The sequence below is a fragment of the Vigna umbellata genome, chromosome 1 (genome assembly GCF_029865625.1).
Source record: "Vigna umbellata cultivar VRB3 chromosome 1, Vumbellata_1.0, whole genome shotgun sequence".
Lineage (NCBI taxonomy): Eukaryota > Viridiplantae > Streptophyta > Magnoliopsida > Fabales > Fabaceae > Vigna > Vigna umbellata.
The window spans coordinates 83,991,780-84,008,836 of record NC_142165.1 but is presented as its reverse complement, the minus strand read 5'-3'; the positions used below and the strand labels follow the sequence as shown (position 1 = coordinate 84,008,836).

The 17,057-nt window shown below is 30.0% G+C and overlaps 1 protein-coding gene across 1 annotated transcript; it reads right to left on the bottom strand.

The window, feature by feature from the left end:
• Nucleotides 1-1,842: 1,842 nt before the first annotated feature.
• On the bottom strand, nucleotides 1,843-11,306 carry LOC148206634 (uncharacterized). Its single transcript, XM_088114085.1, has 11 exons — nucleotides 11,119-11,306; nucleotides 9,301-10,671; nucleotides 9,048-9,168; nucleotides 8,859-8,941; nucleotides 8,291-8,538; nucleotides 8,021-8,107; nucleotides 7,520-7,619; nucleotides 3,284-3,503; nucleotides 3,083-3,182; nucleotides 2,313-2,385; nucleotides 1,843-2,229 (listed from the first exon to the last, which is right to left on the bottom strand). The coding sequence occupies exons 1-11, from the start codon at nucleotides 11,200-11,202 to the stop codon at nucleotides 2,098-2,100; spliced, it is 2,619 nt and encodes an 872-aa protein (XP_087970211.1). The 5' UTR covers nucleotides 11,203-11,306; the 3' UTR covers nucleotides 1,843-2,097.
• Nucleotides 11,307-17,057: the final 5,751 nt, after the last annotated feature.

Genomic DNA, 17,057 nt, shown 5'->3' with positions numbered 1-17,057 from the left:
ACAATGATTCTTCCCAATTTATTGTCTGGTAATATGTTTTAATGGCATTATATGTTGTCTGGTAATAGAAAAATTATAAATATGAAACATATGCAGTGCTAGTGATATCATTGGTCCCTTTTAGGGTATTGTTTCTTACACTATCAAATTTGAGTATTTCTTCATGCACTTTTTCATATTTTTACTTGTATGTCCACGTTTCAAAACTAACATTTTTAACAAATTTCGAAATTTGTTAAAAGTTTGAAAAATCTTTTAACGAATTTTAAAACTCATGAAGAATTTTTTTTTAAAAGATTTCGAAATCTATCGAAACATTTTTTTTAAATGCGTTGAAGAAAAGAAGTATAGGAATTTTTGAAATGCAAAATAGTTTTAGGATTTTAAAAAAAATGTGGGGTGTAAAAAGAAATGTGAAGAGGGATAGAAAGAAACATTCATCAAATTTCTATCTCAACCCATACAAAAGTTACGAGAAAATTTCTTCATATGATACTTATAGGCCCATTTTTTTTATAAAGATTTGATTTAAGATATTGGTCATATTTTTCTAAAATGAGAAAACAAATGAGACCATTTTTCAGTTATAACTATAAAAAAAGTTGTACCATCTTCAAAAGCATTCATTTTAATTTTTTATCTTCAATTCAACGTAGTTTTTATTGATGAGGTATCCACTTATTTTGCATGGAAGTTTGCTATTCAGAAACCATCCCATTTTCATTAGTTGAAAATTTTATTTCTTGAATTGCAAGTAACACCGTTTAAACCAATTATTGCTAATTAATTCTTAGATGAAATTGCATTTATAACTTTATTAATTAAAGTAAACTAATTTAATTATTTTGTTTTTGATCAGAAAAAGGAATTATGTATTAAACGGAGTATTTGAAATACTCCAACCCTTGTAAATTTATTAATCTTAACGTATTAGGTATTGAGTTCTAGCCTATAAAGAACTACCTTTCATCAAACAAAAGTAGAGAAGACATACAATTTGTAATATATCATTATCTCTTTTAGAAAAAATAAAAGTAACAATTTTTTTTATAGAAATGAAATAAGGATCTGATATCAGTGAAAACAAACGTGGATATTACAGTTTCAAAAGACGTAATGGATACAAATCTTTGTCGTGTCACTAGTGTAAAAAGGACTTTAGACATATGTTATTTTGAGCTTTTAACTTTTGATCTCTGTCTGACGTCTATATGGATGACGTTAGATCTGACGTCTATATGGATGACGTTAGGTCTGACGTCTCTATAGACGTCGGACCTATATAAAGTGCTTTAGAAGTCTTAGTGGCGGGATCGGACGTCTAAATGAATCAAAAAGTGACTTTTTAAATTTCTGAGTTTAGGATTTAGACATCGGTTCCCCCAATTAACATACGTCTAAAGTGTTTTAGAAGTCGGAGTGACAGGATCAGACGTCTAAATAAAGTCAAAAAGTAACTTTTTAAATTTTTGGGTTTAGGGTTTAGACGTCAGCTTTCCCGATTAACAGACGTCTAAAGTGCTTTAGAAGTCGGAGGGCGGGATCGAACATCTAAATAGAGCCAAAAATTGACTTTTTAAATTTATGGATTTAGGGTTTAGACGTCGGTTCCCCAATAACAGACGTCTAAATAGAATAAAAATTAGTTTTTATTAACTTTTTCGTTTAGTTTTGGCGTCTATTCGAGGGAGCCGACGTATATGAGTATTTAGACGTCGGGTCCCTCCATAACCGACGTTTAAATAGTTGTTTTATTTATGAAAAATGCCACCGGTCATTTTTTACGTTAGATATTTGAGGATCAGACGTATAAAAGGTGACGTTAAACGTAGTGTGTTATGGTAACATACAAAGGAGTACCAATTTAGGTTTTTAGCAATAAAAAAAGAGTTGCATAATTATGAACGCAACAACAAAAGCCGTGTCAACTTCAACATACTCCAAAACCGAAAGAAAAAGAAAACATTCCAGAATCAACCAGATTCACAAGCAGAAAGTTTGCATGTATAGCTCCATCACATTTGATGTAGACTCATTCAAATCTACCATTTCTGTGTTATAAACTCATGAAGGCAGTTGTAAAACCATGCATGGACATCAGAAGCTCCCCTTATGCAGATACCTTACTTTCTTTCCAGTATACTCACTGTTGTATTCTTCACCTTTTTCATGAAAGAACTGTGAGCTGCTTCCATTAAGATACTGTTTATCACTAGGAACTTCTTTCTCCTAAGAACCAATAAATCATGGGTCATAACCAAAACAAGAACCCACATAAAGAAATAAGGCAACAAACATTTAGAAGAAAGTACCATGTTGTTGATTGGAACAGTAACACAATTGACAAAATCATTGTTGTCGCCATTGTTGTTGCCTGCACAAGTACTGAAAAATACCACATTCATTAGATACAACACCAAAACTGTCATCATTTTCCAATAAAAATCTCTCAACACAATCATTATGCTCACTTCTCAACATAAAATCTCTAGTTATGCAGACAGAAGAAATATAAATAAAACTTTACTATAGAGGATGACATACAGATTTGGTGATACTTATGAGGATTGAACTGTTTAGTTCCTCAATAATAATGCAGCATTTTGAAAATAATATATAAGACACCATGATATATGCATATAGAAAAAATGTACAAAAAATCTTGAAAACATAATAAATATATAATTACTATTATGTGAATTCAAATTAAAACCAAATATATTAAATGTTTTCATCATAAATATTTATAAATTATTATCATATTACTGGTTTATATATTAGATACATCAATATAAGCATCGGTAAAGTATTCAACACGGATATGTTTCAGATACAAACATATGATAAAAATTGAAATACGGTGCATCATAGTATCGATTAGGTGATACGAGAATGAAAGTGATAGGAGGAATGTATCAGGTGGCATGACATTCAGAATCATCTTTAGTTCATCATTCAATCGTTTGTGTGCAGTGCAATATATAAATTGCTTAGTATTTAATAAAAAATATACCCACACATATTATATATATATATATATATGTTATTTTCTTGTTATTAAAGAAAAAGAAGGGAGACTTACTTCCCCGTTTGGTGATATATCATCCCTCCTTCTGATACTGAAATAGACTGATTGAGGTCAACGGTATTTTCAGGTAAAACATGAAATCTGGATTGTGACTCTGCACAAGGAAATATGAAAGTTAACCCTCTTTGTACAGTACAAACTTATTTTACTTTGAAAAAAAGTGGAATAATAAATTGAATTCACAAGATGATGTACTCTCAAAATTAGGTATTAACAAGCCAGAATATGGAGCTGGAATCGTCATCAACAGCTTATGGCACATGATGCTACCCTCAAAATTTAAGAAGGTGTTGTCCAGAAATTTAGACCTCTCAGAAACGGTCATCTTTGCAAAACCAAAAGAGTCAGTCCATGTCTTCAGCGTACTAGGAACAGCCGGCAAAACAAGCCTCCCCACACCTATTTGCATGAGCAACTGAAGAAACAAAATCAGAAAATCATAACTTAAAAAATTACTACAACTATGATCAACTTTGTCTTCAGAAAAAAATTATGATATTGTAATATGCTCTGCGTTATGTAGCAGTTGATTTTATAGTAATGAAAAAATCGATTCTCAATGACCTTTTCCTTCACAAAGTACTTGCATAATTGTATATGCTTTGTTTAATGATGTTAAACAAGATCACGAGTTATGTTTAATAGCATATGAAGCAAACTTCTAGAAAGTTTATGAAAATAAAAATCCTGAAAACTACTAAAGTTGGAGTAGATGTAATACCAAACTATGTCGAGGAAAACTTTCCTATTATATTCCGTAATGATTTCAAAAATTTCCTAACCAAAATCTAATGCAAATCCTCCATCTATTCTTATATACCTGTATTTGTGGGAGAAAATATGATTATTGGGACATTAAAATGAAGACAATTTCTTGCTCTCTTTATGAGATTGTCGAAGATGACTTCATTGCTCTTACATATATTTGTACACTAGCAATTGCTCAGAGGAAGAGTTGAAGGTAATAAGCAAAATGACTCAAAGGACGTTATGTTTTCCACAACAAAAGCGATGGATGCAATTTTTTCAACAATATTGGATGTCACAAGTGCCAAAGAGGCATGGAGCAAAGGTACCCACCATTAAACTTCAAGCTCTAAGATGACGTGAGTATGAGTTATTAAATTTAAAGGAGTATTAGAAGATTAAAAATTATTCTTCTAGAATAAAAGAAATAGTCAATCAAATGAGAGCATGTGGAAAAAATATTATTGACGAGAAAATGGTCATGAAAATTCTAATTCTATTCTCCTAAATATGATGCAATCGTCCCAACAATGGAACAAATAAACGATTTGTCTACATAGTCAATGATAGAACTAAATAAAGCTCTTATTGAACCATATATTACCAAAGATTGAAATGGTATAATGGTTACTCCGTGAAAAATGCCTTTCAATCATAACTCAACTTAAGGTCACGGAATAAAGAAAGCGGAGGAAAGAAAAATGGAAAAATTTATAGAAATAAAGAAAACAATGGAAGATTCTTAATCCAATCAAGATAAATATCCTTCATGTGGCATCGGCAAGAAGTGAAGTCATTTGGAGAAAGATTATTGACATAAGTGAAAGTCACATTGTCAACACTCTAGGAAATTTGGACATGTAAAGAAGAATTGTTGCAGAAAAAACAAGTATCAAGTAAATATTATTGAAGTTGAACATCTTTTATGCTACCCTACAGTCCAACGATGAAACATGACCAAAGAAAACAACAGGGATATTGATGACTCTACCAAAGTGAAAGTTCGATTGGGAAATGACACCCTAGTTAAGTCAAAAGGAAGAGGCATTGTTGTGGTGGAAACAAAGGAATGAGATTCATAAAAAGATGTCTTACTCGTTCCTAGTCTCAAAGAAAAAAATCCCTTGACTATCTCAAATGACTGAAAAATTGTACACCCTTCACTTAAAAGGAGATATTTATTGAATATATGATGAGAGATTGACGAAGTTAAAATGGAGAAAAGAAATAGAAATTTTCCTATAAAGTTCTAATTGTATAATTGTATATTTTCCACAACAAAATGATGTTTCAAAAAAGAAGAATTGCACAGTCATGGAGATGGCTAAATCAATGGTAAAGGAGAAAGACTTGCCTAAACCTTTTAGGCTGAAGTGGTACACATTGCATTTACATACTCAATAAATGTCCAATTAAAATAGTCAAAGATAAGACTCCAATCGAAATTTGGAGCAAACAAAATCCATTAATTAAGCACTTAAGAGTTTTTAATCCACCTGTCACATACATTTTCTTGATAAGGCAAAATTAGAAGACATGGCTATATGAGGAGGCTTCTTGGGATACAACACAATGAAAAAGTTACATACTTTACAACCAATAGACAAAGAAGACACCATCAATAAAGATGTTGAAGTTGATGCTTCTTTCGAATTGGAATAAGTAAACATGAGAAATAACATCTTTGTTCTAGTACAAAAATCTAAAAGAGAAACTTAAAAAGTGACAAAAGATCTCGGTGATCTTCCTTGACCTACACAACAAGATTATAGTCCTAAACGAGTAAGATCTTTGGTGAATATATATATATATATATATATATATATATATAACATGCAACATGGACATGCTTTAGCCTGAATGCTATTATGAAGATGTAGGAAAGCAAGATGTGTAGATTAAGGTAATGGAGGAAGAAATTAAAATGATTGAAAAGAATAATACTAGGAACTAGTAGATTGTCTTCAAAATTAGAGGTAAATGGATTTATAAAACAAAGTTAAATCTCGAAAGAATAATACAAAAGCACAAATCTAAGTTGGTAGCAAAAGAATATTCATAACAATATGGAATTGACTAAAATAAGACATTGACTAACATATGACATTTGTCTCAATTACTGACCTAGACAAAATAAGAGCTCTAATAGCTCTTTTAACACAAGAAGGATGAAACTTTCACCATTTGGATGTCAAGTCAACCTTTCTAAATGATCTTGTTGAAGAAGAATATATGTAGAACAACTAAATTTGAAGGTAAAGGTAATGAAACTAAAAATCTCTATATATAGCTTGAAGCAAGCTCCTCAAGCATTATATAGAAAAATTGATGAGTAAATCTACAATCAAGAATTCAAACATCAAGACTCAAGGTCAATATGATACTATTATTGCCTCTCTCTTTACGTAGATATCTAAAAAAAAAATATGAAGATGATATGGAGAAAGAAGACTTGAAGAAAACATTCAATATGATCTTGGAAGTACTTCCTTGATGTAGAGGTAAGACAAAAAAAAAGGGAATATTATATCCCCAAAGAAATATATTGTGACTTTACAAGAGAAGTACAACATGTTAAGTTGCAAATCTATTTATTTCACCAGTAGTGACAAATGAGAAACTGAAAAAAAAAAAGAAAAAGATGAAGCACTAGAAGCTAACACTTAATGATACAGAAGTTTAATCAGAAGCTCTGACAGCCACAAAGCCTATGCTATAAGGTTCTATCAATACCAAGCCAAATTTTAGTAAAAAGAATTTTCGAATCTCGTATAAATGGTACAAAACCATGACAAACTCAAGACTAATTGACTACACAAATAGTGATTGTGCAAAAACGATAGATGTCATTAAGTGTACATCAACTTATGTCTTATCACTTGGATAGATCTAGAGATTTTTTTTTTCTTGGACATCAAAAAGAAAAATAACAATAGAACAATCAACAATCAAAGCAAGTGGAAGTTGCAAAAACTACAAGTCAAACAATAGGACTTAGAAGAGTACTTGAACAAATGGGAGAACAACGAGATGGTTCTACAATTTCTAGAATTACGAAAACGATCTAAAAAAGTAAGAAAAATTGTGTTCTATATAAAATAATATTTATTCACCTAGAATAGACAAGTTTTAATAATGTTTCTTTCCATAAAATCAATTGTTCCTCGTTCAAAACTCCTCCGCATGACTCATCATTTCCAAAGCTACCTTCTGCAAAATATACTTTACACCCAACTAAACTTGTCTCTCTCTTAAAATTCTAACAAAACATTGTCCTTCAATTTACTGAAAATCCCTTTAGAAAGGGCAATATCTAATAGTAGCCATTTGGGTCAACCATGGGTTCATTTTGAAGGACCAGATTATTTATTATCCTGTGCTATATATGGAAATCTTCCATCTTTGGAAGTTAGGGATAGAATTATTCTTTATACCATTAACGTGCTTCATTATAATAATAAAAAGCATGTCTGTGCGTATCACACTATATTCGCTAATAAATTATTGCCCTAATATTTAAATTAGAATCATGAGAAAGTTTATAAAGCACGTGGTATGACAATAAATTTAATCAAAATAGGGAAAAAAAATTGTTTGTGTCTTCAGAAAATGACGCATGCAGTTACTATACAATACATTAATAAAAGGGTTCAAATTAAGGTAAACAGACGATAAAAAAAAAACCTGTTCAAGACCACTCATCAGAATGCGACAAAATCCATGTCGACGGTACTGTAATCTTGTACCAACAAAAGGTACTTCTGCCACCTTCTCCCCGTGGACCCTTACATATTGCCACAACATATCATTAGGCTCATAAATTGAAATAAATCTTAATTTCAGTTATTTCAATCTAAAAATAATTTACTAGTCCTTTCGTACCAGTTGAACATTTTCATCAATTTATATTCAATTCATCAACTTTCATTATATAGAGTGGTACTCGGTTATTTAGGATAATATATTTTATTATCTTTTTATAGTATTTGTTGTGAAGATAATATAATCTTTATTCAAACAAACTAAAAATATGTTCTTCTTTTTCGTACAATTTGATGTGTATTTTATCTTCTCTTTATTATCCTTGTTTAGGGTTTAGGGTACGCACAGACATGCTTAGGGATAAATTGAATAAACTGACTAATAATGACTAAAAAAAACCCTGGTGAAAGATCTTATCCTCACCTAACAGTTGCCACAGAAACCACTTCTTCATTTCTCTCAAGTAGTACAGTATAGAAACCCTGGAAATTTAATCGCCTTAGCTCTGACCTACAAAGTTCCAAAATACAGATATATCAAGTATAATGCAATAGAAAGAACAACAATGTAGCAAAATTTAGAAACAAAAAGGTGTAAACAAAAAACATCAGTAAATAAAGTAGATAACAGAAATAGAAAGAGCAACACAATATATTATGACCATATCTTGAAGGATATATAGCAATATTTGACCTTCTGCCGAATATAACATCTTCAATGATATCTCTGCTAGATAAACTTTGTTTTAGGGACTCAAAACATTCATGCATCACCGCAAGAGCAAGATTGAGTTTGCTGTAACTTTCTGCTACTGAGTTGTCATGTCTTATTCTACCAACATCATCACACTCAGGCTCAATAAACTTCACCAATGTCCATGTTAGATTGTCCACACCCACTAAAACTGGCTTTCCTAATAGATCATGAAGGCCATTGTGTATCTGCAAAAATACACACACAGTAACCCTCAACGCCATGTCATGTCATAACAATAACATAATGTAAAGTCACCTAGATAAAACTTTCTCATGAGCATAATCACATATGCAGAAGCATTAAACATAATTTTGTTTCAAAAGAATCAGTTAAAAGTAAAATAATGCTACCAATGAAAGTAATAAGAGCTGAATAAAATATAAAGAAACAAAAAGGATTTGGAGTTGTTGTACCTTTTCGCTTGAAGGTAAACAAATATTTCATGCAAATGATGGCTACAGTTTTCGAAAACGAGAAGAAAGAAATGGAGACGGAGTTGTTGTACCTTTTCGCAGCTTTTTCCACAGAACCAGTTTTCTGAACATCTTGATAAATCTATGCCTCCATTTTCCAGGCACCTAACATGGACTGCACAAGTTTGACAAAGATAACTCCGGATTTACAATTACACACTCAAAAGATATCCAGAAATGGATGAAATATTAAAGTAAAAGTTCATGGTAGCTGTGCTTACATTTATGTTCACACTGTACGCAAGTAAGGGCAGCATGGCCATCCTCATCTTCGTCTAGTTTGCTTTGGCGACAAATACCGCAACGGCATTGTGGGCAAAGCCATTGACCATCAGGGATATGCTATTCATAGAAGAAATTGGAGGAAACAACTCAGATCCAGCAGGACCAATCATTGATATGAAAGTACCAAATGGAAGTAATGTATAGCAGTAAAAACAAAATAATGATTGAGAAGGAGAATGGTTAATCTACCTCCAACCCAAGACACGTCATGTGAAATGAAGATGGACATTGATCACATAAAATAAGTTCACCGCCATAGAGGCAAAGCGAACAAATCAAGTCATTCTCTTCTAGAGGGAAATTAAGGCATGGTTTTTCGCTAGTTTCTCCCGTCACCCGATTTTGCATTATTTCCATTTGGCATTCTAAGAGTGATTTACCATCTTTCAAAAAAATACAAGCAGATGGTGTGCAGGTATTGACTCCACTAGCATGATTTTCAAAGCCAACAAAACTGTAAACTATGTTACAACAGTAACACTTGATTCCACTGCGAGTTACTTTCCCTCTAGTCCAACTCGAAACTGCATGGTGCCATGCTTTTTCATTGTAATAATATACGGTAGATCTTGGAAACACCATCTTGTTGTCCATCAACCAAGACAAAATAGTTAGAGGTTTATCCAGAGGTAAAAGACTAGAGGCAGACGCCTTTGTCACCCTCTTCCCTGATCCTTGTGGAGGCAATCTATTGCTTTGACTCTCAGATATTTTGGCCTTTGAATCCCTTGATGAGCTTTCACATCTCTCACCAGAAACTACTTCAGGAGCAGCTTCAAGGTCAATTTCTATTTCAAACTCAGGTAAAACCTCTTGAACAAGAGGAGCAGGTTCTTTCTGGACAAAATTATCTCTATCAGACAAGGTCATGTTCAAGTCAATATTAGCCATTGGTTCAACTGATTCCTGCTCTGGTGGCAAGTCTAAAACTGAGAAAACTTTGTTCACTCTAAGACTTAAGTAGTCATCAACTACGCCTAGCACCGCTTCCCTGTACAATTCTTTCTCATTATATGCCCACTCTCCCCTCATGCCAAATCTCTTTTGTACCAGTACATCATACCACATTTGTTTAGCTGAAACTCCAACAAATGATTCATTCTCATGATACTCCTCCAGCAATTCAAGAAACACCCAGTTTCCTCTTAGTTCCCATTGTCGTGTAACTTCATTCCAGTCCTGAGTAATCCGCAGTTGATGAATTTCAATCTGCATTTCATCACCCAAATCTGGAAAAAACACGCTCCTTTTCAGCATCCCATCGCACTGATCAAATATCACTCCTTCCCACCAAGCTCCCTGACAGTTTACATCCACGCACAAACCATAGTTAAGGTTAAATCTCCCAAACTCAATCCAAGGTGGCGGTGGTCGAATGAACCCCCGCATGCTATACTTTGAAGATTCCGATGCTTTTGAAACCCTCACTGCAGTCACAAGATAATCCGAACCGTCACTTTTTAGAACATTCTTGTATCTGACAAAGCACTTCACCTTTCCACACTTGATAACTATCCCAGGGTGCCATGATCCTAGGAACCCCTCCTCTACACGCCGCACCTGAAAAAAACTTCAAAACAGTCTCAATCCCTACGCATGCAAATCTCAGATCAAAACAACTCAACTCTCTTAGAGAAAGTGATCACAAGAGAAAACATTACCATCTTCATTGAAATACCCTTTGCATGAAGGACAACAAAGAGAAGAAGAATGCATCGGTTTAGCACAAAAACAAAACCACAAATTCAAATACCTTTTGCATGAAGCACATTGAGAATCGCCCAAAACTCATCAACCAGAAAAGACCAAAACTTAATTAAAAAAACAACAGCGGCGCATGCTTAGTGAAGCTAAAAGCATTCAAACACAGTAACAGCTATCAAAAGTACAGATTAACAACTTAAGAATAACATGCACAAAGTGTAAGAATCGGTAGAACACATTTTTTTGTTGTTCAAAAAAATTCAATTAAAAAATTTTACATCTTTATCAAAATTTTGATATTACCTCCACCTCTTCGTTCACTTGAAATATTTCCTCATCAGAATTTCCTTGAAGCTTGTTGCTCTTAGGACCATTAGCATTTTCCATGGTCAGTAGAGATAAGGTGGTGAAGAGATAACACAGTTTTTCTTTTCTTTCTCGCTTCGTTGTTTGCGATGTTTCCAATGCTTGAGACTCAAGAATTTTGACACCTTGAAGTTTGATAATAAATGCTAAAAAGAAAAATAAATAAATAAAAATAAAGAAAATGATACAAAAGAAGTTTAACGGGCATGTTTGAGGACTTACTATCTCACTATCTCAGAATCTATGTAACAAAACACTTCTCTTCTTAATTAATATGAATATCTTTTTACTTTTATTAAACTATATTCTCAACTTTTATCTTAATTTATTACCTATATTAATGAAGTCTTTATTTTTATATCTGAACATCTTCGTATGTATTTTTTTTCATCTTCGTGCTTCTTCTTAGAATACTTCTTTTGAATCTTGACACTTTTATTTCATATTAATTTCAATATCTTTGCTATTAATTATTGGTTTAAAATAAATTTTATTTTAATTTTAAATAATTAACATGCTTTTTTAATTAGTCTTAAGGATACTATAGAATATTTGTTAATTAACTATGTACACAGTATCTGTCTGTATAGGTTGGAAGCTATTCTAGAGTTTCTCTGCTCACTTCAGGTCTATTTCATCTCAAAAAAATATATTCAGCAACTTTATGAATTTTACTAAATAATTGTTCATCAACATTAATAGAAAACTTACTTTTCAAGTTTCTCTAATCTCAATCTTTTGCAAAGATGTACATAGAAGATAAGTAGGACAAAAAATATGATTCCTATTTTATATTTTATACTTTATATATTATATTTTATATTATTTTTTTAGATTATATATATATATATATATAATATTAACTATCTCAAATTTTATTATTAATTAATAAGGATGTGATGAATATAGATAAATTGATGTGTAAATAATGTAAGAATCCACTATCCATACTAATAAAATAATTTAGTAATAATATATTATTTTCATTTTATATTTTATATCTTATATTTATATCCTATATTTTATATTATCAATAGGGATACTAGTAATTAAATTGATGTATATACAATGCAAGAATTCATTTGTCATGCTATTTTCAAATTAAAAATTTGATTAATTATAAATTTTATAACATAATAATAATAATAAATTAGTTTATGTGAACACTGAATTATCTAATTTAATTGAAATTTTTCATGTTAGATTTTTTGGATAACTATTATCTATGAGTTCTTTCATATAAAATAATCTAAATAATTTTATAAATTTTTATAATAATTAAATTAAAATTTAATAAATTGTTTCTTATTCTTCTTTCTACAGTTTATCTCTTCCTTCAACCTACATAAATTCTCAATTCATTATCTCTAATAGCCACTATCCAACATGAAACCTATTAAGGCTTCATTAATATCTGTTAACTAACTTACTCTTACTCCAGGTATCTTTCAGTCACTATATTTATGTTTACTTATTTTATAAATTTATATCAAAATTTTATAATTTAGATTTGGTAAGTTTGATCTTATCTAGATTTTAACATTTTCATTTGAGTCAGCATGGCATTTTTTAAATTAATTTAAGACAATTTTGTGTATTCATTAAACAGTAATTAGTTTTAAAGACCAAATTTTTTAAAGTGTAATAACTTATATTAATTTAAAACATTTTATGTCAAGTATATAAAAATACCATACTTATTATAACTATTTGACTTTATTTTTCAATTGATTAATTAAATCATTTTTTTTGTTAAAAAATTATAAATATAAAAAGTTATTGAACTTTTTATAAACATTAGTAAAAATATATAAAATAGTTTGGTAAAATTAGTTTAGTCCAAAATCACTAATATAATATAAATACGTCCTAATTAATTAATTAGCTACCATCTTTTATAAAAGATTATTTATGGTCAAAGATCATACTGGATAGTTATTGTACTTCCTTTGGTGCATAAGCTTAAATAAAAATAATAATAATAATTTCTTACTTCTACTAATTTTTCGAGGTTCACGCTAGATTATGTCTCAAAAAACTATTTTTTAAATCAGTACATAAAAATTATAGTAACACACTTAAAAATCAAATTCTTTTCCAATTTTTTACATACACTAAGCATTTTTTTTGTGATATTAGCTTTCAATTTTTTTAATCTCAATAAGTTATTTTCTTATTTTTGTTTATACTCATTAATTATTTTATTTTCTTGTTATTTGGTGTACATGAAGTGGTTTAACTTTATCATTGTTTATTTCCATTTATTAATCCTTATTTACTTGTCATCTGATGTAATTTTTTAACTATTATGAATCTTCATAATAATAAATGTGGTTAAGTTATAAACTTATGTTTGTATGGTTTATTTTCAATATTTATGATTAATTAATTTCCCATTAAAAATTGATTGTTAGAGCACTTCCAATGAAAGTTGTTTAAATGAGTTTTTTTTATCAATAAAAACAAGTATGAGTGATCAAGTGGGGACATATAAGTGATTTGAGATAGTCAACATACTTACTTATATTATCCTCATGATGTCACGTAGGACTGGATTATTTTTGTTTCAAATTAGAATATATTAGAATCTTAGTAAAGAAGAAAAACATACTTTTTATTATTTCTTACTTAAATTTATATGAGGTTTGGATAATTCCAAGAACTCTTTTAATTTGTTTTTTTTTTATGAAAAACTTAGTAAAAACATCATTTTAAAATTGAAGAGTGTTTGTTTATATAACGAAATTTCTTTCATTAAGCATATTCAATTCTATGACCAACATTAAAATATTATTTTTATTGGTAAGATATTCATATAAGCAACTTTAACTATAGATGTTCTTTGTTAGATCAAGATGAAAAAGACCTTGATTTAAGTTTTTATTAGTTTTCCTCTTAATGTAAATGTTGATAATATCTTTTGTCTGTGGAAGTTTTCTTCTCTACAAGAATAATCCTGAGTAGTTACAATGTTAATCTAAAAGTTATTGTATCTAATAAATGTTTTAATTTATTAGCTTATGCAGAGCTCATAAGAATTTTTCATCCTCAACCTTCAAATTTGATATTACCAAAAAGTCTACTTTAGTTAGAAGTAGTACAGTATAGAAAAATGCTAGAAACTGTTTGAATCCTTGCAAAATTTGAGTTACTTATTTTTTCTAAAATAAAGATATCAATAGTTAACCAATATAGTAAAGGAACAAAAACATGTTTCTCAAGATAAAATGAGAAGAAAAGGTTAACGTTGTAGGATAAGCTCATCTACTCTCAAAAGATCATTTGCTTTGTTCAAAAGGTAGTTGAGTGAGTGAGTTATATATTTTGCATTCATTTTCTAACACGTAAAATCCTACTTATACCGTGGACAAAAATATTTGTGTACAAAGGTCAAAACTAATTAGATTGTGAAAAAAATTATTAGTATAGATATCTTGTATATTGTATGATCGTTCGGTCAACTACAAATCAGACAGTTCATCTAACAAGTTGTTAGTGAATTTGGCTGACCACGAAGTAAATCAATCGATTATGAATTAGAGCACATTGATCTTAATATTGATCAATTTAAGAGAAAAGTATCATTATTCACAATTCAACCATAATTAGACTAATGTTAATAAAAAATTCACCTTGAAACTATAAATATTTGAAGTAAATAGGTATGTGACTTGTAGGTTATTGCAGCATTGATTGTTAACTATCAATGTTGATCCGACTTTGGCATCAGAATACTTTGTGCATATATCTCTCGAACGGTTCGGACAAACGGTTAGACATAACACTTGAATTTTTGAACAACTTTTAAACTTTGAAAAAAAAAAACATAATTTGGATAGTTGACCTCAACTCATACCCAAAAACCTTAGAAAAGCTAATTAAAAAAATATTCATGGAGTAAATGGTTTATTCAAAAACTATAGTTTCACTTTAAGATAAATCAATAAAAATATATTATTTTTCTTGTGTTATTTAAATTAATTTTGAAAATGTTGTTTATGACAACAAAGTTTATACTGATACTAAGTATTTCCCTTTTATTCATCCAAACGGTAAACAATTATTTTTTCTTATTTGCAAAGAAAAATGATAAAGGTACGCATCTATGTCATGTTTAGTCATTCTACACGTTCACTTGATATATTTATTTGTTGGACCATAATATTGGCTAAATTAGTACAATTGTTAATGAATTATGTTCATATATAAATTAATATGCCAATTGTGACACATTCAAACACAACATATTTAAAAGACCTTGTGAAATCTTCATTATCAACATCAATTATTAATATATTTGTAAATGTAGATCAAACTTTTGATTACAAAGTTGAAATAATTAGTTAAATAATTTAATTTTTTTTAAGAGTCTCCGCTTATGCCAATTGTATCACATGGGAGCTGCATGTGAAAATTACTAAATCTGGTGTAAGTCTAAGTGAGTTAACATAATATAGACAAAGATATGATAAAAAAAATTTCAAGAACATAACAATTAAGTTAAATCAATGTAATATTTTTACTTTGTGTCACTTTCACGATATCTTGACTTGTAACTTGGTTTCATTCTTAAAAGAGAACAAATACTTTTTTGTTCGTGATAATAAAACATGTAATTATACTTTTAAAGTATAATACATAGAGAAAAACATGTAATTGTACAAGACATGTAATTCTACTTTAAAAATTGTCGTCCTTTAAAACTATGTACATGTTGCGCATGTTGACCAGATGAAACACCAATAACATAATCATTGTTGTTACCTATACAAATACTACAAACTATCAAGTTAGATACAACACTAACATTGTCATCATTTTCCAACAAAAAAGCTCTTAACAACATGGTTATTTTTTTTTATCAGGAAAGACTAAATATATATTTACATGAAACAATTTGTACATGGTTAATCATAATACAATTGTTTAAATCTCTTAACCATAACACTTTGTACATAGATATTTATACAAACTGTTATTTTTGTTTTTCCCTGATCATATTCCCCTTTTCCTTATTTTAACTTTTCTAATCCTATAATATTTTCCTCCATTCCCCCAGATTGTCTAAGGACATCTCAGAATTATTGTAATGTCCTGAAAGTTATTATTAGCTTAGTACATAGAGATTGATTTTAGTATCTTCTCTTCTCTGCATTAACCTCTATGTTTAGTACCGTTTTCTCCATCAAATTTTATTATTACATAGACTTTAGACATATTGTGTAGGACATAAATACTATTCTGAATACGAAAATGTTGCCTTTTAGAATTTTTATTTATTATCCAGGTAACACATTTATTTTATCTGAACTAAAAATTTATTCTATGTCTACTATTTTCTTCCTAAAATTCATATTGTTCTCATTTTCTAAATATTCCATAACAATGAAACTGTAACATCCCAAAATACAGTACTTACTATAATTCAGAATTAATTACAATTAACAGTAAACATTTCAGTCTTTATATTAATAAAACGGAGTTCCAAAGCCGAACGGCTTTAATACATAATTAAACGAGCACGAAACGGAACAGGAAAAGTCTAGAACGAACGGTTTTACAAAACATGTAACCGAACGTCCAAAATGGAAACTAATATTTACACTCCTAACATAAACGAGCGTTCTAAGGCTCGACTTTGACTTCCACCTCGACCAGATTTTCTTCTTCAATGACGTCTTCCAAAGTGGTCTCGCCTTCTGCTCACATCCACACGGATGATCATTGCAAGACAAGACGAACGTACATATACCATGGACAACACAAGGAAAAACGAAAGGGTAAGCTTAAGTAAATTAATTTATACATCAACATATACACCAACATTTCAATTCACCCAAGCACATAACTCAACATATAACATCATCCTACATATG

Excerpts from the sequence above, each read along its gene's own strand:
- LOC148206634 (XM_088114085.1), bottom strand. The coding sequence starts at position 11,202 with ATGGAAAATGCTAATGGTCCTAAGAGCAACAAGCTTCAAGGAAATTCT. Across the intron at positions 9,169-9,300 it reads TGACGTGTCTTGGGTTGGAG|CATATCCCTGATGGTCAATG; the intron begins GTAGATTAACCA and ends TTCTATGAATAG. Across the intron at positions 7,620-8,020 it reads GTTTCTGTGGCAACTGTTAG|GGTCCACGGGGAGAAGGTGG; the intron begins GTGAGGATAAGA and ends GCAATATGTAAG.